The sequence below is a fragment of the Hyperolius riggenbachi genome, chromosome 7 (assembly GCF_040937935.1).
Source record: "Hyperolius riggenbachi isolate aHypRig1 chromosome 7, aHypRig1.pri, whole genome shotgun sequence".
Classification (NCBI taxonomy): domain Eukaryota; kingdom Metazoa; phylum Chordata; class Amphibia; order Anura; family Hyperoliidae; genus Hyperolius; species Hyperolius riggenbachi.
Window position 1 is genome coordinate 128,611,982 of NC_090652.1, and position 24,622 is coordinate 128,636,603.

The 24,622-nt window shown below is 44.2% G+C and overlaps 1 protein-coding gene across 2 annotated transcripts in view; it reads right to left on the minus strand.

Annotated features, from left to right (window-relative positions):
• Positions 1 to 12,138, minus strand: part of C7H16orf89 (chromosome 7 C16orf89 homolog) — a 55,717-nt gene extending 43,579 nt beyond the window's left edge. For both annotated transcript variants that reach the window (XM_068246828.1, XM_068246826.1), the window contains exons 1-2: positions 11,878 to 12,138; positions 9,626 to 9,772 (exon numbers count right to left, since the gene is read on the minus strand). In XM_068246828.1, the coding sequence (XP_068102929.1) occupies positions 9,626 to 9,772; positions 11,878 to 12,049 (319 nt within the window). In that variant the 5' untranslated portion in view covers positions 12,050 to 12,138. The remainder of the gene's footprint in view (positions 1 to 9,625; positions 9,773 to 11,877) is intronic.
• Between the last annotated feature and the right edge of the window lie 12,484 nt (positions 12,139 to 24,622).

Sequence of the window (24,622 nt, forward strand, 5' to 3'; positions counted from 1 at the left end):
CTCCATTCCTCCTCCTGCTGCTGCTGTCTGTCTGTGTTTCCCACTGCCAGGGTACACAGATGATTTACCTTCTGCTGCCACTCTGCCACCAGCTATTACGTCAAACAATAGCTGCTCGCCTACTCCTCCATTCCTCCTCCTGCTGCTGCTGTCTGTCTGTGTTTCCCACTGCCAGGGTACACAGAATTAACTTCTGCTGCCACTCTGCCACCAGCTATTACGTCAAACAATAGCTATATTGGTTGCAAAACCAAAACCAAACAAACCATTAAAAAAAAAAAAAAAGGTTTAATTTTTCTGAGGTGCCCGGGTTGAAAACTGTGTTGTCCCAGTTGTGTATTGGACACAATGTGGGCTGCACGACCGCTGTCTGGGACCTCCTGTTGTGTTTATTTACAGCCCTGGTATCACCGCTAGGTACCAGGGCTATTATGTCACGGCGAGCTGCCTGCCTCATTGACTGCCTGCTGCCACACACTCATCCTCCTCCTCCTGCTGCTGAATTTACCTCCTGCTGTCTTTGTGTTTCCACTGCCAGGGAGCACATACAATGGCGCTTCCAACATGCGTGCGCCCACCAGCTATTTGTTACGCTCAAAAATAGCTGCATTTCTTTAAAAAAAAAATTGAAAAGAGAAATACGTGAAGAAGAAGAAGACGATATTGAAAAGGAAGGAGAAGATGAAGATGAAGAAGAAGAAGAAGATGAAGAAGAAGAAGAAGAAGAAGAAGATGAAGAAGATGATGAAGAAGATGAAGAAGAAGAAGAAGAAGAAGAAGAAGAAGAAGAAGAAGAAGAAGAAGATGAAGATGAAGATGAAGATGAAGAAGAAGAAGAAGAAGAAGAAGAAGAAGAAGAAGAAGAAGAAGAAGAAGAAGAAGAAGAAGAAGAAGAAGAAGAAGAAGAAGAAGAAGAAGAAGATGATGAAGATGAAGATGAAGATGAAGAAGAAGACAATATAGAAGAAGAAGAAGAAGATATAGAAGAAGAAGAAGAAGATATAGAAGAAGAAGATCGAGAAGAAGAAGAAGAAAGATAAAGAAGAAGAAGAACAAGTATATACAGTAACACTACTGAACAAAATTAAGGACACAACTTCTCTTTCCACATTTTTTTTTAAAGGAACATCCCCACATAATCACTTGCTGTTGTTACTTGGAAAAAAAGAGGTTTCTTGCATCATTCACCCTCAAAACAAGTGTTGGAAGCTATTTAAGGCCAATTCGAATAGTCAGCTCGAATAGTTAGCTCGAATACCGACTCGAATAGTGAGCTCGAAGTCCGAGGTCGAATCGAATAGTAAAAATTATTCGACTCGAATATTCGACTGACCTCGAATAATTTACTATTCGAATTCGACCAAACTCGAATTTTAAAAAGGGGTATTTGAGCATCACTATTTGGTACACACAAAATTGTATATGGTAAGCACAAAGGAAGTTGCAGGGTTCGTCCTTATTTGCTTCTTTACTTTCCCCTCAGACTTAAAGAGAGTCAGAAGCCTTATTTTTACCTGATATTTATGTTAAGCAATGTTAGCAGTGCTAAAACGCTGCATTCCCGCGGCAGAACGAGGGCTTTATACCCCCCAAATTCCGGGGCAAAATTCCATGACTTTGTCGTGGATTTTGCTGCCCGGAGATACAGAGCTTTGTGATGTAGCTCTGCCTCTACTGGAGCCAATCTCCGCCTCTCCCCGCCCCTCTCAGTGAAAGAAGAATGAGAGTGGCGGGGAGAGGCAGGAATCAGTGGAGAGTGATTCCAGTAGAGGCAGAGTTACAGTGCAAGGCTCTGCCTCTACCAGAAGCTCTGCCTCTACCAGGAAGTGCTCCCCAATTTTTGCCTCTGTGATTTGGGGGTATAAAGCCCTCGTTCTGCAGCGGGAATGCAGCGTTTCAGCACTCCTAACATTGCTTATTATAAATAGCAGGTAAAAAAAGTATTTTAATAGGCTTCAGTCTCTCTTTAACTAATGCAGCCTGATTGGCTGAAGCCCCTTTCCCTCCTCTTTTCTCCTCCCACACCTCTGTTACTCTCTGATTGGACAATATTTCTCATGCTGAGACAATGTACTTTCTATAGTGAAGGGCGGGCAATGCATACACAAACAGGCAGAGGAGAGTAAGGGAGGAAATTACATCAGGATTGGCTTCAAAATAGCCACGTTAAAATGGGAAATGCAGAAAAGGATTTTCTCTTTTTTTACTGTAGAAAAATCATTAAAATCAAAATGTGGACAGTGCAATACACATGTTATGTAAGTAGAGCAAGTATTTATCTACTTACAGTGGGATGCGAATGTTTGGGTAACCTTGTTAATCGTCCAGATTTTCCTGTATAAATCATTGGTTGTTACGATAAAAAAAATGTCAGTTAAATATACCATGTAGGAGACACATACAGTGATATTTGAGAAGTGAAATTAATTTTATTGGATTTACAAAAAGTGTGCAATAATTGCTTAAACAAAATTAGGCAGGTGCATAAATTTGGGCACCACAAAAAATAAATGAAATCAATATTTAGTAGATCCTCCTTTTGCAGAAATTACAGCCTCTAAACGCTTCCTGTAAGTCCCAATGAGAGTCTGTATTCTGGTTGAAGGTATTTTGGACCATTCCTCTTTACAAAACATCTCTAGTTCATTCAGGTTTGATGGCTTCCGAGCATGGACAGCTCTCTTTAACTCACACCACAGATTTTCAATTATATTCAGGTCTTGGGACTGAGATGGTCATTCCAGAACGTTGTACTCGTTCCTCTGCATGAATGCCTAAGTGGATTTTGAGCAGTGTTTAGGGTTGTTGTCTTGTTGAAAGATTCAGCCCCGGCGCAGCATCAGCTTTGTCATTGATTCCTGGACATTGGTCTCCTGAATCTGCTGATACTGAGTGGAATCCATGCGTCTCTCAACTTTGACAAGATTTCCAGTCCCTGCACTGGCCACAAACCCCATAGCATGATGGAACCTACATATTTTACTGTAGGTAGCAAGCAGGTGTTTTTCTTGGAATGCTGTGTTCTTTTTCCTCCATGCATAACGCCCCTTGTTATGTCCAAATAACTCAATTTTAGTTTCATTAGTGCACAGCACCTTATTCCAAAATGAAGCTGGCTTGTCCAAATGTGCTTTAGCATACCTCAAGCATTTCTGTTTGTGCTGTGGGCGGAGAAAAGACTTCCTCTGTATGCAGCATCTCCTTGTGTAAAGTGCGCCAAATGGTTGAACGATGCACAGTGACTCCATCTGCAGCAAGATAATGTTGTAGGTCTTTGGTGCTGGTCTGTTGGTTGACTCTGACTGTTCTCACCATTCGTCGGTTCTGTCTATCCGAGATTTTTCTTGGTCTGCCATTTCGAGCCTTAACTTGAACTGAGCCTGTGGTCTTCCATTTCCTCAATATGTTCCTAACAGTGGAAACAGACAGCTGAAATCTCAGAGACAGCTTTTTGTATCCTTCCCCTAAACCATGATGGTGAACAATCTTTGTCTTCAGGTCATTTGAGAGTTGTTTTGAGACCCCCATGTTGCTACTCTTCAGAGAAATCAAAAGAGGAGGGAAACGTACAACTGACCCTCTTAAATACTCTTTCTCATAATTGGATTCACCTGTGTAGTAGGTCAGGGGTCGCTGAGCTTACCAAGCCAATTTGAGTTCCAATAATTAGTTCTAAAGGTTTTGGAATCAATAAAATGACAACAGTGCCCAAATTTATGCACCTGCCTAATTTTATTTAAATAATTATTGCGCACTTTCTGTAAATCCAATAAACTTAATTTCACTTCTCAAATATCACTGTGTGTGTCTTCTATATGATATATTTAACTAGAGTGACCAGACGTCCCGGATTGCCCGGGACACGTCCCGGATTCGGGGTCCGCTGTCCCAGGCAGCATGAGGTCCCGGGAAACGTCCCGCTTTCAGCAGCGGGACGTCCCGGCCTCGGGACTCTGGCCACTCTCTCCTCAATGAACTGGCAGCGGCGTCTATAGACGCCGTGCCAGTTCATTGCCCGCAGCCCCGCTCCAGCCTCCTCTTCCGGTGTCTGTTTCCGACACCAGCAGGCGAGCAGGGCTACGGCAAGATGGCTGCCGGAGCCCTGTACTGGAGACCTATTTGTGTCACTAGTACAGGGCTTCGGGCGCCATCTTGCCGTAGCCCTGTCAGCGCGGGAGACCAGAGCAGGAGGAACAAGACGGTCCCGGGACGGAGCAGCGCGCCAGAGGCCGGACACTTCTGCCAGGTGAGTAAATGCTTTCTTTTCCAGGTGAAATGTTTGCCCGCATTGTTTCTTTTCCAGGTGAAATGTTTGCCCGCATTGTTTCTTTTCCAGGTGAAATGTTTGCCCGCATTGTTTCTTTTCCAGGTGAAATGTTTGCCCGCATTGTTTCTTTTCCAGGTGAAATGTTTGCCCGCATTGTTTCTTTTCCACGTGAAATGTTTGCCCGCATTGTTTCTTTTCCAGGTGAAATGTTTGCCCGCATTGTTTCTTTTCTGGCGAAATGTTTGCCTGCAGTGCGTTTCTTTTCTGGCGAAATGTTTGCCCGCATTGCGTTTCTTTTCTGGCGAAATGTTTGCCCGCAGTGCGTTTCTTTTCTGGCGAAATGTTTGGCCGCAGTGCGTTTCTTTTCTGGTGAAATGTTTGCCCGCAGTGCGTTTCTTTTCTGGTGAAATGTTTGGTCGCAGTGCGTTTCTTTTCTGGTGAAATGTTTGCCCGCAGTGCGTTTCTTTTCTGGTAAAATGTTTGCCCGCAGTGCGTTTATTTTGTACTGACATGTTGCCCGCATTGCGTTTATTTTGTACTGACATGTTTGCCCGCATTGCGTTTATTGTCTGGTGAAATGTTTGCCCGCATTGCGTTTATTTTGTACTAACATGTTGCCCGCATTGCGTTTATTTTGTACTGTACTGTAGATGGCTATGTTTGCTGCTTTGTGGTTACGGTATACTATTAGCATCACACAGTTTCTGCACACCCATGATATAAAGTCTCGTTTGTCCACATCATGGCGTAAACACTGCTTTCTTATGCCTCGCTGTTACATCATTACGTTAGCTCCGCCCATACAATGTCATGGCCACGCCCATTTTTTCGGCGCGGCGCAGCCCCCCTCCCCCAGTCTTCGCCGCTGCGTGCTCCTCACTCCTTCCCACTTTTCGCCGCGGCGCGCTACACGCGCCGCCCCCCCCACGCCCCCCCCCCCCCCCCCGTCCCAGGTTGGACCCACAAAAATATGGTCACTCTAATTTAACTGACATTTTTTATCGTAACAACTAACAATTTATACAGGAAAATCATGATGATTAACAAGGTTGCCCAAGCTTTTACCTCTCACTCTATATATGTGGGTTTTGATATAGGTGGGTGTGAGATAGTATGGCTGACGGCTCCTCTTTAAAGGACTTCTGAGGCAACAAATACAATCTATGTTTACTCGCTGATCATTACAGGCTGCCAGCGGGACACCAAGGAGGACCAGGGCCGTGGCAAGGGACTGAAACGGCTGCTAGGGGCTGGAAGGAGCCCCAGGTGAGTAAACATAGATCATATTCATCACCTAGGAAGTCCTTTAACCACTTCAGCCCGCAGGTGTTTTCACCTTCAGGACGGAAGCAATTTTCCCCTGTCAGCATTCCTCCCATTAATTTGCCAATAACTTTATCACTACTCATCACACATAAATGATCTATATCGCCACAAATTGAGAGCAATACTTGTTTTAAGTAATTACTTTATTTTCTATGCATTTTGAAGGTAAATACACACACAAAAATAGAAAAAATACACTATTTCTCCAATTCGACCCCCTATATTTGTAAAATAAGCAATGCTACTATAAATAATACCCACCCATTTTATTTGCCTATTACTCCGAGTCCCAGCTATCACAACATTTAAATTATGTTCTCAGTACAATGTATGTGGAAATAAAGGTGTATTTTTTCTGGGTGTTTTTTTTTGTGTCCCATCAAGTGTATGCCCTTGTCTACTAAGATTAATATAATTAAATCACTTCCAAAGCCCCCCCCCCTCCCCCCAATTACCAAGCAAACAATTTAATACAAAATCTGTGCAGGGCAATTTCACTTTTTGCCACTAGATGACGATTAACACACTCCTTGGTTTACAAGGAAGTGATTTTAAGGTTTTATGAAGTAAAAAAAAAAAGTTACATTGTTATGAATGGACACGGCCTCTGATTGGGGTTATGTCCTTTCATGACAGGCATTGCAATTATTCAGGGAAACTTTCTTTCTCTTCCCTAATCGCCGGCATGGAGAACCGCCGGGGAGCGAGGGCCCCGAGAATTCTCGTCCAGTTTGCCTTTAGCTAAGCCTATCTGGACAAAAATACTCGTCCAGATAGGCTTAAGTGGTTAAGGTCTGCTGATAATATTTCTCCTAATTTCCAAATAAAAATATTGTTCTGCCTGTCGGGCATCATTTTAAAGGAAATGACATCAAATATATCAAAATGAAAGCAATAATGCAGTTTGTGCAGAACTTAAATAAGTCAAAGAAAACAAATGACATGTACATTCCTAAAGAGACTTAGAGATGAGTCATAAGGTTTTTTTTTACTTACCCGGGGCTTTCCCCAGCCCCATAAGCATGTATGCATCCCTCGCCATCCTCCTGCGCTCTCCTGTTCAGCTGCGGTGAGCCCCAGTAACAGGCTCAGTCGAAGTCACTCTAGGTTTTATGCGCATGCGTGGACCTACTGCGCATGCACAGTAGACCAAAACTGACGTCACTGAGCCTGTTACTGGGGCTCACCGCGGCTGAACGGGAGACCATTTGGCCGCAGCGAGACGGCCAGTAAAAACATGAATCTGTACATTACTTAGCCCAGTTGCACCAGGCTAACGGAATAGTACCGATTTTTCTCCTAGGAGATATTTTTGAGGGCTCGTTTCCACTATCGCGAATCCGCATGCGTCCAACGCATGCGGATTCGCACATGTAATGCAAGTGGATGGGCCTGTTTCCACTGTAGCGTTGTTGAGGTGCGTTTTTTTCAGCGGCGAAAAAACGCACAAAAGAGCTGCAGAATTCGCCTGCGAGTGGAATGCATGCGAATCGCTGCTAAAATTCGCATGCTGTTTGGTATGCGAATTTTCATGAAATCAATGGAAAAGCACACCGGCATTGCCATGGTTAAATTCGCATACATCGTCATCCATGCGAATTTTCATGGGAATTTGCACGAAAATTCGCATGCACACGCGATTTCGCAACGCAATAGTGGAAACGAGCTCTCAATGTTCTCTTTAAAATAACGTTTCAGCACTTTGCAATTGAAAATGTACCAAAAAGTAGGTGAAAAGGTACTATCAAAATAGTGTAAATATATCACATAGGAGAGAAAGTGTAAATATATCACATAGGAGAAAAAGTTAATTGCATATTGGGTTGTAGGCTTAGCCCAGACCTATTTTGTACTGTACTTGCTGTGCACTTCACCCCAGTCTCAAGCCCCATACACACACTCAACAGCGGTCTTTTATGCAGCACAATTATCAACCAACTTTTGTTATGAAACAAGTTGAACAACCAAAAAAAGGTTGCTTGCTATTGTTCAAAGAACTGATAAGACATCAATCCAACTGTTGGATTGGCGGTTTATCAGCCTTATCAGTTCTTTTAACAATAGCAAGCAACTTTTTTTTGGGTTGTTAAACTTGTTTTGCAACAAAATTTGTTTGATAATTGCGCTGCATAAAAGACCGCTGTTGAGTGTGTGTATAGGACTTCTGTTTACCTTTGTGTTTGAAGGTCACCTGATGTCAGCCTACGGTTCTTGAGTGACATTCAGATAAGTTTGCAGTCATCCCTCTCAGTGCTGACTAATTTTTGCCTTTTAACAGATTTGTTATACCCATTGTCTGAGGCTTGACTTTGTTTACTGCTGTCTTTTAAGGCCAGCTTTGTATTGGAGGTGTATTGGAGCCCTGCCCGCACCGCACTGCCAAAAACAGGCTTTCAGGGATTACCATGTTAGTACGCGGTAATCCCCGTCTGACAGCCAGCCAAACAGGAAGTGACGCTCACTTGCACTCACTTCTTGTTTTTGGAACGCAGAAGTGGGTGGAAGTGTATTGTAAAAATACGCTTTCCCGCAAGCGCGACACACTGCTGCCATCATTTTTTTAATCCATGTGTCGCCATAGACTAACATGAATTCTGGCCCACCGCAGATCACTGCAAGCTGTCCCAGGAGCCCCACGGTAATGTAAGTATTTGCCAGCATTAAATGGGGCACATCCGGTGCACCACACCGTAGGCAATGTGATTTAACTCATAGAATTACATTGCCCTGCGGTAGCAGAGCGGTAAAATGCCGCAACGCCGCAGTGTGAATGGGGCCTAAGGTAAGGATAGAAGAAAACTGATGATTACTGTATGCTTTTGCCAGTAAAGCCAGGATTGCACCTTTCTTTTCACCTATTTTTGCAATAGTTTTTCTTAAACACCTGTTATTTCATTGGGCACCCAAATTTCTCTCAGTTACCGATATTAACATGGGCACCCATGGAGCACTCAAACTTCTGAGATGCCTGATATTTTACATGCACAGCAATGAAGACAGTGTGGTAATCAGTGGGTTTGTGGCAGGCAATTAGGCCCCGTTCACACTGCACGCGTTTCCCACCGCGTTTTGGAAACGCGTGCAGGTGACCGACACGCACGACATCAGACATTGCATAGAGTGCAATGTCTGATGTTCACACTGCATGCGTTCCGGACCTGTGCGGTCCGGGAACGCATGCTGCACGCATTTTTTGCCAAAACGCATGGCTGTCCCATTCACTTTTCAGTGATGGGATCAGCCACCCAACGCATACAAACGCGGATGGCGTGCGTTCATACGCGTTGCGCTCCGCGTGCGTGCCCGTCCGCATTTGTAATGTGAACGGGGCCTTAGGGTTAGGCATTGTGGAGGCGTATGTTAGGATTACACATTGGGGGGGGGGGGGGGATTTAGGGTTAGGCATCATGGGGGGTATATTTCGGCTAAGCATTGGCGGGGGGTCAGATAGAGTCAGGCATTGGTGGCAGGGAATCAGTTAGAGTTAGGCATCAATCGGGGGTTTGGTTAGGGCTAGGCATCAGGGGGTATCAATTAGGGTTAGGCATCGATAGAGGGAGAGCTCTGAGAATCCGGTTAGGTTTCATGATAGTAAAATATACTGCTAGTTTACTGTCAGAATTACAACCGTACAGTAGTAGAATATCTGTAATTTTACAGATATTCTACTAGCGGCCATTTCCGATGCCAACATTGCCTTAGTGCCCATTTGGCATGTACGCCTTTTCCCCACCTCCCAAAAACTGGCTGAAGGAATTGAATGAGAGAGCTTGAACATTACACATAACAGTTGTTGGTAAGATTGTGGAATAACACAGTGGTTTTTCTGAGATGAAAATAGGAACACATTCTGAATCTTTCCAGCATCTGTCAACATTTGACCATATCATTTAATTCACTTGAAAATATATTTAATGACATAGCACTGCTCAGTGTCCTACCTTACAATGCTTACAGTACAGTACATTTATTCTAGTCTTAACAAAAGAAAATTCATTAGCATACCATCATCTACATAAATCTATACCTTACCGTCAAAGTATTTTGGATCTCTTTGTTTTGTATAATAATTTGCCTTAATAAGGGAATCATTCAGCAGGTCTGACATCCTTTCCAGTGATAAGCAGATAGCTGGATGTTTCTTGACACTGCATTTTTCAATTATGCCCTTAAGTTGCACTAAAATAACACAAAATCATAAGATAGATAGAAAGGAAAAGCATAATATGTGTGAATTTACAATGTGCCATACAAGAGTAAATTTTAATTTTATCACTGGATGTTCAAAAACATCACCAATGAAAAAAAGAAATATAGCACAACCTTTATAATTGCATTAAGAATGTTACATTTAAAGTGAAGTTAAAGTGTAAATAAACGTATGAGATAATGAATTGTATGTGTAGGATGGATGTAGTGTGGATGATACACTGCTGCCCATAATTATTCATACCCCTGGGAATTTTTGACTTAAAGTTACTTCTATTCAAAGAGAAAGAATTTTTTGGACGGGAAATGACATAGGTGTCTCCCAAAAGATAATAAGACGATATACAAGTGGCATTATTGTGAAAAAGAAACAAAAAACATTTCTCAGCTTTTATTTACATTTGAGCAAAAAGTGTCCAGTCCAAAATTATTCATACCCTTCTCAATAATCAAAAGAGAAGCCTTTATTGGCTATTACAGCAATCAAATACTTCATATAGTTGCAGACAAGCTTTTTTTGCATGTATCCCCTGGTATTTTTACCCTGAATGAGTGTGGCCACATTGCGCAGGACACCTTGTGCCTGAGTAGTAGCATGGGACCACCCGGGCTTTGCTTTTTCCATTGAGTCTGGGCAGCTAGGTGTTACTGTGCAGGCACGGGCTCATTCATCCAGAGGGTTCTAGTGCTGAATCGGTGATCTCTGGAGAGACTTTCCTCTACCGAGGTAAGTATGACGCTTTGTCTTTTTAAAGTTATAGGCTTGCTTTAAAATATATAAAATGCATATGCATACCTCAGAACTCAGTTTATATTAAAGTGCATTGCAGCAAAATGTCATTTCACAGAGATTAAAAAACATTTTTTCTTAGAATTTTTTTAAACTAAATTTTCTCAAAAAATACAATGCCATTTTGAAAAAAAAGCCTGGTTTGCACCGTCGTATTTTTGCAGTTTACACGTAAAAAATTTATGACCACTGCATTTGTAATTACGTGAAACATGCAAAGTTTACAAATGGATTACGTGAATTCATCCAGAGGCGCCTGGACCACCAAGCCGACCAAGCGGTCACCTGGGGCATCGTATGGGGGGGGGCGCGTCCCCCCTTCCTCGTCAGATTGTGTGACCCCCGAACTGGTTGCGGTGTCTAATAGACGTGGCGACAGTTCACTCCCCGCAGCCCAACTCTGCCTGCGGGAGTCTTCCAGCAAGCATAGCAGGGCTACGGGAAGATGGCATCCGAAGCCTTGCACTGGAGACTATTTGTGTCTCCAGTACAGGGCCTGGGGCACCATCTTCCCATAGCCCTGCTATTCCTGTCAGTGTGGGAGATTTGCATTTGCTGCAGGAAGATCGTTGGGGGAGCTGTGGGCCAGAGGCCAGCCGGGAGAGGAGTCCTCTGCAGGCGCACATTATTTTCTGGTAAAACGCTGCCCACATTACAATTATTTTCTAGAGAAACATTGCTGCATTAAGATTATTTTCTGGTTAAACATTACCGCATTATGATTATTTTCTGGTGAAAGATTGCTGCATTACGATTATTTTCTGGTGAAATATTGCTGCATTATGATTATTTTCTGGTGAAGCGCTGCCCCATTACGATTATTTTATAGTGAAACATTGCCACATTATGATTATTTTCTGGTGAAACGCTGCCCCATTACGATTATTTTATGGTTTAACATTGCCACATTACGATTATTTCTCAGGTTTTCTTGCCTGGAGTGACAAAATGGCTAGAGGCGCTCCTGAATCCATCAATTCAATTTCGACATCATGATTATGTGTAATCCTAATTGCAAAATGTTACGTGAATTTTGTGTAAATGAAATGAACACATTAAAATCATCACTAACAGAGAAAGCCATCCAAAAGAAGGATCAATGATCCAAAGCAATTAAATTACAATACTGACAGACTCTAAACTATTTTAAGTTGGTAGTGCTATGCACATTATTTAAATGTTTAAATCTATGATTCATTTAAACCAGAAAAGGTTTGCTTCATTGATAGAAATAAATTATTTTTTTATATTGCTTGACTTAATGCAATTAATCTATATACAATACCTTGTAAAACCTTGTAGCCCAATAAGCCATCCACATCGAATTCTTTATATTCATTCCCCAGAAGCAAGACAGATTTCCAAATGGCTGGAATAAGGTTTCTCAAGGCAATCTCATTAGTTGTCACAGAAGAGCTAAACAAAGCTGTAAAAGAGAATAAAAATAGTAGCTGCATGGTTGACTTAGGTATTTGCTGTACGAACACCTGACTTGCAAACTCTCATGTGTCTTTATGCTTCTATGCAAGAGCTGTAGATCAAGCTCTCTGTGTTGGGTGTTAACCTTGTGCTGTGGATGTGGGAGGGAATGCTTTTTAACCAATTCTTACAAAGCAAACACTAGGAGTGTTCCAAGAAAAGTTCATCATAAAACACCGTAAATGTGACAGTACTGTTTATTTCTACACAAACAACACTATAATGTAGTTGGTGCTGGTATTTTGTAAAGCAGGTTTGCGGTTAAGCTGTTCATTCTTTTATATAGGGGGGCATCAGTAATTTAAGGGGATAAATTATAAATAATAAATCAAGAGAAAGAATGCCCAGAGTTAAAGAGAAACTACAGACAAAGCTTAAAAACAAACAAAAACAACATGTATCTATAAACTGTATATGTAAAGTTGAAAGAAATATTTTTGTACCTTTGCACTCTTGTTTTCTCTTGCATTTTGCTGCAGTAGTTGAGAAAGATTAAGGTTCGGTGAAAACGGGTTTTCGGCAGCAGTGCATTTAGCTAATGCTAAAAGTTTTTCTGCAAATGAGCAGAGAAGTGTTTGGCAATGGCCCGCCCTTCGGTAAATGCTTTGACCCCCGCAGAGGAACATGAAAGCGTCAAGATCCTGGACACTACATGTGGTGTCCAGGAGGAATCAAGATGACGGGATAATGCACCGTGTATGCGCAAACGACAGCAAAAGCCGGTACCAATGTTTAAAAAAAGCTGTCTATTCATTTGAATGGACAGCGCTTGACGAACACCAAGTTCTGCGATTAAAGCACACCTGAACTGATAGGGCTATGGAGGCTGCCATATTAATTTCCTTTTAAACAATGCAGATTGCCTAGCTAACCTGCTAATCCTCTGTCTGTAATACTCTTAGCCAAGACCCTGACCATTGCTCTAACACACCCCATGTGTCAATACTTTATTAATAATAATTTTCGCTCAGTTTTTTTTGTTTTTTTTTTAGTGGGAATATGATGCTGGAATGAGAGTACAGAACAGACTCCTTACAGCACCAGGTTATGCCAAAACATTAAACAGAGCACTTTAATGTTATTTTCTTGACTTTGAGATGTTCACATATAGTTTTTTTAACTCTATGTAAAAGCTTGAACACACGTGCAACTATTCCACCTAACTATCGTCCAAACTTGGTGTGTTAGATGATAGTTGGGAGTGTGTTTGCGTGGCAAACAACTAGACAAACAACTGATAACAGGCAGTTTTCCAGATCTAACTGGCGGACCAACTCACAAGTCTGTTGTGCCACTTGTGTGCAAGTCATTTGAACAACTTGTACTAGTTTTGAATGTGGCCATATTGTGCAATCCGTTGTTCCACTTGCGTGTGCAGTATGTAAGTGAGTTGGTCACTAAGTTGCTTTTGCCGTGTGGAAAGACAGGTTGGGCTTGATACACAAAGCCGTGCAAACTGATTAGCACGGGTATGCTAAACAGTTAGCACGTGAAGTGCCATTAGCAGACTTTTGTGCGCGCAAAGTGCCGCGATTCGCGCAATCGCGGACTTTTGCTTGCGGAATTTTCCGCGATTTGCGCAAATCGTGGCAAATTGCGCGTGCTAAAGTCCGCTATAGCGCGAATCGCGGCACTTTGCACGCGCAAAAGTCTGTGAACAGCATTTCACGTGCTAACTGTTTAGCACACCCGTGCTAAACTGTTTGCACGGCTTTGTGAATCAAGCCATTTGAGTCAATGCGTTGTTATATGGTTGGTCATGTCATTGTGTTGGTCATGCGCTTTGTTGGACGCATGAAAGATATTCTTTGCTAAGTTCAAATTTGTGCACCGCTAGCAGGTGACTACCCACAATGCACTTCTAAGCTCTTCTGAAAATGTGAACTAATGCTCAGATTTTATGTCTTGGGTTGGTTAGGAATTGAAGAAATTGGTTAGGAACGATGTCCAGGTTCCTAGTCTCTAATTTATTAAATGAGTATTGTAAAAAAATAAGTTTTATTCATTCGGTTATATACAATAAAGTTCTTTATTAATCCATTATGTAACCGTATTTTTAAAGCATGTTAAATAGCACACATTTTTTCCATTACAAAACTTAAATAATACAATTTATACTGTTTAAAAATAAAAGCTAAAATAAATAATAGTAAATAATCAATAAAGGTAAGAACGTGTGTACAGTTTATAAGAACAAACAAATCTTCCATTGCAATTTTACGTCATCATTAAGAGTTCCTATTCAGAAGAAAAGCTTAACAGCCCTTCATAATGCAATTAAGGTCATCATGCTTAGCAATGCTGGGAAAGTTTATTTTCACTATTACGTAACTCTTCCCTTAAATGTTCACATAAACTGACGTAAGCTGATAATTTTAGTTTAACCCTAAGCGTTCATTGATGACATACTGATAAATTTACATTTTCAGAAGTCTGAATCCTCTATTTATTCAATGTATACAAATCTCTTAAATACAAAAACAGATACTCTCACACACACACACACAAAGCCAAACATGAACAGAGTATACTGCAGCTGATCAGTCCTTGGCATACATCAGAATTAGAAAGCTTTATTCACAGAGTACAATCGTTGTTGTACCCGGAATTGGATGCGGCACACATGGCATTGGCAACAGAACAGGCATGCATTGACAACAAACACTAAACAAACTAGTGGCTGGATAGTGTACTGGAATTTAAGGCAAGATTCCCTAAAGGTAGCCATACACTGGTCGATTTGCCATCAGATTCGACCAACAGATAGATCCCTCTCTGATCGAATCTGATCAGAGAGGGATCGTATGGCTGCCTTTACTGCAAACAGATTGTGAATCGATTTCAGCATGAAATCACAATCTGTGATGCTGCTGCCGCTGCCACCCGCCTGTCCGCCAGCTATACATTACCTGATCTGGCTGGCGCGACTCCCCCGGTCTCCGCTGTATTCTTCTCCGTGCTGGTCTCCGGTCCGGCTGGCTTGCTTCACTGAACTTCCTGTGGAGGGGAAGTTTAAACAATAGAGGGCGCTCTACTGTTTAAACTTCCTACCGGGACAGGAAGTTCAAGGAGGCTGCAGCCCTGGAGCCCGGAGAGGAGAAGAAGACAGTGGAGACCGGGGGAGTCGCGCCGGCCAGAACAGGAAATGTATCTCCGCTGTATTGCGTCGGTCATCGGGCATTCGAACGCCGCTATCGTCGCACTCCCGACCCACCAGGAATCGAGAAAAATCTTCCGCACGGACGGATCGACGGGAACGATTGATTTTGGACGGAAATCGATCGTTCTGTCAGCGTTCACAGTGATCAAATCTGCTGTATATCGGCGGGACAATCGTTAGGTGTATGGGCCCCTTAACACTGCAGGGTGGCCTCTTGAGCGTGTCCTAGTGGCTGCAGTTCTTGAGCGCTTGGAGTCTGACAAGAGAAAAGCGCTATACAAATGTACAGAATATTATTATTAACCGCAATAGAAGTGCTCAATGATAAATACAGGAAGGTATTTACGGGTGCATATTATATCGTCGCCGCTCAGTTCGGCGTGGGGAGAGCCAAATGATGGCTTTCCCCACTGCGGCTAAACTCCGAGGCGGCGTTAAATACTATTCCCTCTCCGAGTTGTCGCAACTCAGAGGGAGATGTAATCCGGGGTCTGGCAGCCACCAGAGCCCCGAATTACCGCTACGTGGGGCGCGCATCATAGCATTGCTGCTATGATGGTGCCCAGTTTCGGCACTCTGCTCTCAGAGCCGCGTGCCGAAATGAACTGATCTGGGTATTTACACCATTGTGAGGAATAAAAAAAAAACTTGGAAGGCAAAATTATATTCAGAATTATTAAGAGTCTGCTAACAAGTGTGCAGTGCCTGGAGGAGCGGGGTGAGCGCAGGGGAGACTGTACTGTGAAATTGATGGAATTTACGCGGGGGGGGGGGGGGGACCTAGGTGGGAACGCTAGAGTTCTGAAGGAGAATGGCTTAAGGAACAAAGGTGCTCCTACACCTGGTAGTTTTAGAGGGGATTGTCCTGTAACAGGGACCCGATGGGAGGAGCTCAAAGAATCGTTTTCCTGGGTGGGAGGGAACAAGTGAGATCTTGGTGGCTCTTGTCTTCAGTCTTGCCGTGTGGAGGAGATCGAGAGGTGGTGGTGGTGATCCAATGATCTTTTCTGCCGCACTAATCACTCTTTGGAGTTTATATTACTGGTGGTTGCACCTGTGTACCAAACGATGATGGATGAGCAGAGGATTGACATGGGTGAAATGCAGTCTGACATGCCAAGCCAATCAATCACTTTTTGATTGGAAATCAATTAAATAGTCATCAACATTATGGTGTAATTTCGACACCATACTGTACTCTCGATCTCAATAGATTTCAGCAGAAATAATTTTGGCATTGATCAAACTTAAAGTGTTGAACCACTTGATGCAGTGCATGCCATTGATTGGTCTTCCTCCACCTGCTTACACATACATTTTCCAACAATAACTTACTTCCTTGCATTCTACCGCCGTGTCACTTCCTGCAATGCCACCCACTGACAGTGGGCAGCATTGCAGGAAGTGATGCGGCAGTGGAACGCAAGGAGGTGAGTAATTGCGTCCCCGCTCTCTGTGACGCAATTAAATTCTGCACTAATAGATGGAGGGAGAGAGTGGACAGGGGAGCCCCAGGTGAGGGGGGGGTCTGACCACCATCCTCGCCACTGTGCCCGCTGCTCCCCCGTCCTGGCTGCTACCCCCTCCAGCTCAGCACCCCCACCCCCCCACCCACGGCCAGGTGGGTGCTGCCCCCCCCCCCCCCACTTCTGCTGCCTGAGGAACCTGCCTCACCCCGCCTCATGGGCGACCCAGGGCTGTGCCTCTCACTCTCATCCTCTATCTGCTGCAGTGCCTCACTGTCTCTCCAAGCACAATGGGCTACGTACAGAAGAGTGGGACCAAAAATACGTTTAGAGACACAGCTGCTACAAACATGGTGGGACACACAAGCTATAGTGGTGGACAGAGCAGGATGAAAGGGAGGCATCAGCTGAAGAGAGGAGCACAGAGAGTCCTACCTGAACTCAATACATTTGGATTCTATTATGTTTCATAGGCTTACATTTATACAATACTATATTATTTTTCTAGAATTATATATGAAAATTATAGTAGCTTTCAATCAAACTTGTTTTAAAGGATTTTGTGCTTTTTTCTTAGATATAATAGGCTTGATTCACGAAAGCTCCATGACAGCAGCGCAACCTAAATTCAGGGAGGCATGCTACGCACGGTCCTGCAGCTGCTTACATAAGCAACACACGTTCCTTTAAATGCTGGGTGCTGCTGTGCCGCTACTATGTTAATTAACAGTCCAGTTACTACATAGTAATTATGTTAATTAACATAGTAGTGGCCGAGTTAGTAAAGTACTGTGGTTTTGATACTTCACAGCAGCGGCCGGCATTTAAGGAAAAGTGCGTTGCTAATTTAAGCAGCGCACGTAACTAAGGAAGTCCTACTCTGCAGGACCTCGTGCCTCCATGAATTTAGGTTGCATGGCTGTCATGGAGGGCTTCATGAATCAAGCCCAAAGTTTGTTACTGTTTGGCTTACCAAGTTATTGCTGCTGGTGCACCCTATATGTGATTTATTTTCAAGTGGTTTTGAGCTAAGCTTTGACACGCTTACTGAAAAAAGGTGTAAAATATTTTACTGCATGCTATTCCACCAGTAGATGCCTGTTATGCATCCTAAGGTTTTGTCTATTGCTACTATTACCTCAATCTATTGCTTTGTCATTATCACAAGCAATGTTTTGTAACCACCTGTGGTTTTAACATAGTTATTAAAAGTTAAGTTTTAGACCTTCAGTCTCCTCCAAACTAATGCTGGGAATACACGGGTGAATTCTGGCATTCGATTCTGCGCCTGATTGTTTTGCCCAATCGATTCTCTAATCTTACGCTCGTTTTTCTTATCTTTTTTCAATTCACTTCAATGATGAATCGAGTGGCAAAATGATCGAACCATCTTATCAGCTCAGAATTGAGCCACGTATTCCCAGCATTAGGCTATCTTTTGTGTATTTTGGATTAGACTGAAGTCTGAGGTAATGAGGAATTGCATGTCTTGTCTCTTATCAGACAGAATTTAATTTTGAAAGATGTAACAGTTAGCTTGCAGGAGTTCCCTGAACTTTACACCCCACTCCAATTACAAAAATCCCCACCTGTGCATCCATCTCAGCGCACAATGACTAGTGAATGTGAACATGGAAAGTACTTTTTAATTAGCTGGTAGGTGGTTTTGGGTGGTAGGAGGGGATGTGGTTGGGTGGGCATTATGTTGGTACTTCTTTATCCCTTTGGTATCTCTTTTTGGGGGGTATATGAGAGACAGCATGCCCATTAAAGACTTATGTTTTCCCTGAAGTTTCTTTGCTGTCATCTCGTAGCAAAATGTGGCCGCTGCTTTCTTTTTTTAAAATTCTTTATTGTAGTTGACACATATATATATATATATATATACATATATATATATATATATATAGACATGAACAATAACAGTAGCGAGGATTTTTAGTGCTAACCATACAAATAGCATAGTGTATAAAGTTCTTGTCTCAAGTATTCTAGAAAAATGGGAAGAAAACCTTCTGTTGCTCAAAAAGTCTGTTTAGTCCACTGACGGTAACCTTTTCTGAGGCTTTCAAGTAGCTGCATCATTGTCTATCGTCTCTTACATCCCCATATATGTCTATGACAAGGTCGACTATTTTCAATCATATAAAGAACAAAATAACAATAACATTGGAACTATGGGTCTCAGAGTTTGCATTAATATATATCAGTACAAGTGGGAGTTGGACAGGTATGTTGGTCGGATCAAGGCCATAGTGGCTCCTCAAGGATTTGGAACTATTCTTCATCAAGAATCTGTTTGAATTCCTCAGAGTGTCTGTAAAAGGACCATAATTAGTGTTGGGCAAACACCTAGATGTTCGGGTTCGCGAACGTTCGCCGAACATCGCCGCGATGTTCGGGTGTTCGCGCCGAACTCCGAACATAATGGAAGTCAATGGGGACCCGAACTTTCGTGCTTTGTAAAGCTTCCTTACATGCTACATACCCCAAATTTGCAGGGTATGTGCACCTTGGGAGTGGGTACAAGAGGAAAAAAATATTTGAAAAAGAGCTTATAGTTTTTGAGAAAATTGATTGTAAAGTTTCAAAGGAAAAACTGTCTTTTAAATGTGGAAAATGTCATGTTTCTTTGCACAGGTAACATGCTTTTTGTCGCCATGCAGTCATAAATGTAATACAGAGAAGAGGTTCCAGGAAAAGGGACCGGTAACGCTAACCCAGCACCAGCAGCAGAACACGTGATGGAACAGGAGGAGGCGCAGGAGGAGAAGGCCACGCTTTTTGAGACACAACATCCCAGGCCTTGCATGAGGACAAATAGCGTGCGGATATAGCAATGCTTTTTGCCGCCATGCAGTCATAAATGTAATACAGATGAGAGGTTCAATAAACAGGGACCGGAAACGCTAACCCAGGCCAGCAGCAGCAGCACACGTGATGGAACAGGAGGAGGCGCAGGAGGAGAAGGCCACGCTTTCAGACACAACAACCCAGGCCTTGCATGAGGACAAATAGCATGCGGATATAGCAATGCTTTTTGCAGCCATGCAGTCATAAATGTAATAAAGATGAGAGGTTCAATAAACAGGGACCGGCAACGCTAACCCAGCAGCAGCAGCAGCAGCACACGTGATGGAACAGGAGGAGGCGCAGGAGGAGAAGGCCACGCTTTTTGAGACGCAAAGTGGCAGTAAACACAATGCTATATAGTGTGGCTGAGCGAGGTACACAGAGTGGCAGTAAACACAATGCTATATAGTGTGGCTGAGCGAGCGGTGTACTACTGTTCCCAGCAGACACAGAGTGGCAGTAAACACAATGTTATATAGTGTGGCTGAGCGAGGTACACAGAGTGGCAGTAAACACAATGCTATATAGTGTGGCTGAGCGAGCGGTGTACTACTGTTCCCAGCAGCGACACACAATGACTGGGGGGACCCTGGCTAGCGTGGCTGGAGCGCGAACTACCCTGCCTGCCTACCCAAAGCTAAACCCACAGACAAATGGCGGAGATATGACGTGGTTCGGGTATTTATTTACCCGAACCACGTGACAGTTCGGCCAATCAGAGCGCGTTCGGGTCCGAACCACGTGACCCGTTCGGCCAATCACAGCGCTAGCCGAACGTTCGGGGAACGTTCGGCCATGCGCTCTTAGTTCGGCCATGTGGCCGAACGGTTTGGCCGAACACCATCAGGTGTTCGGCCGAACTCGAACATCACCCGAACAGGGTGATGTTCTGCAGAACCCGAACAGTGGCGAACACTGTTCGCCCAACACTAACCATAATCTCCACATATCAGAGAATTTCTCTGATCTACCTTGTATGTTGAAAACTGTACTTTCCAGGTCATAGATTGAATCTAGTTCTTTAACTATTTCTACTAGCGTAGGTGTTTTTGTAGTTCCCCAAGCCCTGACCAATAGTGTTTTTGCAGCATTTAGAATATGTCTGACTACCGAAGCCTTGGAGGACTTAATGCTCCAATAATTACAGCATAGTGGCCGCTGCTTTCTCTGTGAGATTGCTCAGACTGGTAAGCAAGGACCACATTTGTAGAAATGTATGGAAAACCAGACACTAGGTTAAAGTGAAAGAATACCGTAATTTTTGGACTATAAGACACTCCTGACCATAGGTCCTAGGTTTACAGGAAAAAAAAAACGGGAAAAAATATATACTAAACCAGGTACATCCATGGTGAAGGGGCATCTTGTGGATTATGCCCCCTTTGTACCTCAAGCCCCCTTGTACCTCTTGTGTCTCCCTGTGTCCTCCTCTATGCCCCTTTGTGTCCCTCTTGTGTCCTCCTCTATGCCATTTTGTGTCCCCCTGTGTCCTCCGTTTGCCCCAGTGTCCTCCTCTGCATGGGGACAGTACAGGGAGTACCCAACATTGCGGCGGGTTGGAGGTTCGTATTGTCAGGAACTCCCTGCATTTGGACTATAAGATGCAGTGACTTTTTTCCCCACTTTTGGGGGAGAAAAAGTGAGTCTTATAGTCCAAAAATACAGTAATTGTTTATTTAAAGAGGACTAAATTTGTAAATGAATAAGGATGAAAAAGCCCTTAATGCAAACCTCAGTCTATGTGATGCACGGATCTGCTGGTGCCAGTGTTAGCAACTCGCCCACAAATCATTAGACATCTGAAGCTCCACTCCCCCTTGGCTGCCCTCATTTTTTTTCGAGCTCTGTGGCCAAGCCCATCTTCATTACCACGACCTTCCCCCTAGCTCGGCAGCCACCTATCAGGCCACGGTTGCCGAGCTAGGGACGGGCACAGCAAGGCAAATGGGGGCGGCCACAGAACTTACAAACACTTTAGAAAAACCCACAAACACCACTGTGGTTTTCCTGATTTAAGGGTGAGCGGGTGAGTTAGTAACTCTAACACCAGCTAATTCTTGCAGCACAAGTACAATGCTTTACATTACAGGTTATATGTAATTGTGCATTCATAAAACAGAAGGTAATTGTGATAATTCAGCTTTATGCAAAAAAAACAAAAAACTGCGGTTTCTCATGAGGCAATGCGGCTGAATATGAAAATCATCCCTTTCTGCTCCCGGAAGCAAGATTACACATCCAAAATGGCTGGTGTATAGTGAGCCTGCAGCTAATAATACATTTTCTGACGTTTTGGTCCTCATCAGTGCATGGTATGGATTGATATAGCTCTATGGGATAGGGCTTGGATCAGTACCATGAAATACCAGACAGCTCATGGTGACCCAGAACCACCTGGAAGGTATAAATAGCTAAAAAAAAGACCAAAAAGACCATTTTCAAGAAGCAAAGATAAATGTAATTTTGCCTTCTTAAAGAGACTCTGTAATAAAATTTTCAGCCTATTTCTTCTATCCTATAAGTTCTTATACCTGTTCTAATGTGGTCTGGATTACTGCAGCCTTTCCTAGTTGCACAGTGGCTGTATTATCTCTGTTGTATAATCTAATCTTCTTTCCTCTGACGGCTTTGTCGGGCTCAGGCACTCAGGCAGGAATGTGCTGGTCTGCTTGTGATAGGATAGAAGCTATACACACCCTCTCCACGCCCCCTGCAGGCTCTGTGTGAGTCAGACTTAGCTCCTCTCAGCCTTATCACACTCTGGTTAGAAGCCATGTCTTTTGTTTGTACACACTGCTTAAAACTGGCAATTACAAGCCAGGATTGCAGCAGGGAGTGGCAGAAACAGCACAGAGGGGCCCAGGGGAACATAATGAATAGAATGGTATGCTTTTTATTAAAACAGAAGGTATTTACAATAATTCAGCTTTGAGGGCTTGTTCACATTAAGCACTTTTTCTGCCTTTTTTCAAGTGCATACGATTTTCAAAATCGCGAACAAAACGCTTGTGCAATGATTCTCTATGAGAAGGTTCATATCAGTGTGTTTTGCAAAGCGGTGCCTGTACCATTTTTGAGGCGATTTTGCTCTAATGGAAGGTATAGGAGGAGCGCTAAACACTCACAAAACCTTTTTCTGCGGCGATTAAGTTTGCATTTTTAACAATAAATCCATTGTATATATTTTTTTTGGGTCAAACAGCTCACTTCCTGACCAGTGGCGTAGGGCCCGTGGTCGCAACGGTCGCCACGGCGACCGGGCCCGGCTCCTGAAGAGGCGGGGGAGGGGCCCGGGGGGCCCGGGGGGCCCATGTCCGTTTGGAGATCCGTGCGCGCTATTGGGAGGGGGGAGCTGCAGCCGCGGGGAGGGCAGCCCGACCTCTCCCTCCCTTCCTCTCCCTGGATGCAGAGTGAGTGGCGCACGGAAGCACTGTAGGCAGAACTCACCTCCGTCCCAATCGCCGCTGATCTCCTCTCTGCATAGAAGTTGATACACACTGCTTCCGGCTAAACAGGAAGCAGTGTGTATTAGCATCTATACAGCGGGAGGAGATCAGCGGCGATTGGAACGCAGGGACGGAGGTGAGTTCTTCCGTGCGCTGCTCACTCTGCATCTGAGGGGGGGGGGGGGGGGGGGAGAGGAAGGGAGGGAGAGTTTGGGCTGCCCTCCCCGCAGCTGCGGCTCCCCCCTTCATTATGGGGGGGGGGGCACCTTCCTACCTTCCCTATCCTGGGGGGCAGCTACCTACCTAACCTATCCTGGGGGGGGCAGCTACCTACCTAACCTATCCTGGGGGGCAGCTACCTACCTAATCTATCCGGGGGGGGGGCAGCTACCTACCTAACCTATCCTGGGGGGGCAGCCACCCACCTAACCTATCCTGGGGGGGCAGCTACCTACCTAACCTATCCTGGGGGGGCAGCTACCTAACCTATCCTGGGTGGGCAGCTACCTAATCTATCCTGGGGGGCAGCTTTCTAACCTATCCTGGGGGGCAGCTACCTTATCTATCCTGGGGGGCAGCTACCTACTCTAACCTATCCTGGGGGGCAGCTACCTAATCTAACCTATCCTGGGGGACAGCTACCTACTCTAACCTATCCTGGGGGGCAGCTACCTACTCTAACCTATCCTGGGGGGCAGCTACCTACTCTAACCTATCCTGGGGGCAGCTACCTAATCTATCCTGGGGGGCAGCTACCTAATCTAACCTATCCTGGGGGAAAGCTACCTAATCTATCCTGGGGGGCAGCTACTTAATCTAACCTATACTGGGGGGCACCTACCTCATCTAACCTATACTGGGGGGCAGCTACCTAATCTAACCTATACTGGGGGCACTTACTTGTCTAACCTGTATTGGGGGCACCTAGCTAGCCTATACAGGTGGCAACTATACTGGCTACCTATATTGGAGGCACCAACCTAACTAACCTATACTGGGGGCAACTATTCTGGCTACCTATATTAGAGGCACCCACCTAGCTAACCTGTACTGGGGGCACCTATCTATCTAACTTATACCGGCGGCGCCTGCCTATCTAACCTATACTGGGGGCAACTATACTGGCTACCTATGCTGGAGGCACCTACCTGGCTAACCTATACCAGGGGCAACTATACTGGCTTATCTATACTGGGGGGACCTATAGCTGGCTATAGGGATTCGGATATGTGTGTGCGTCGGGTGTTGCCGGGGGAGGGGGGCTGTTGTTGCCGGGGGGGCACATCCAGATTCCGCATCGGGGCCCAGAGGTTTGGAGCTACGCCACTGTTCCTGACTTATGTCAGGAAGTAACGAAACGGAATCACTCTGCAAAAGCGCTTACAAAAACACTTTGCACAAAATCGTAGCGCGCAGTGGAGCGCTGGGAGGGAAAAAAAAACACCAAAAAAATAAAAAATCGCTGCCGTCAGCGATTTCGATTTGAGATGTGAACAGAGCCTGAGTGAACAACTGTGGTTTCTCATGATACATCACTCTTGAATATGTAAATAATCTTTTTGCCCGCAGAAGCAATGCTGCACATACAGAACCGCTGGTGCACAGTAAAATAAGCCTGTAGCTAAC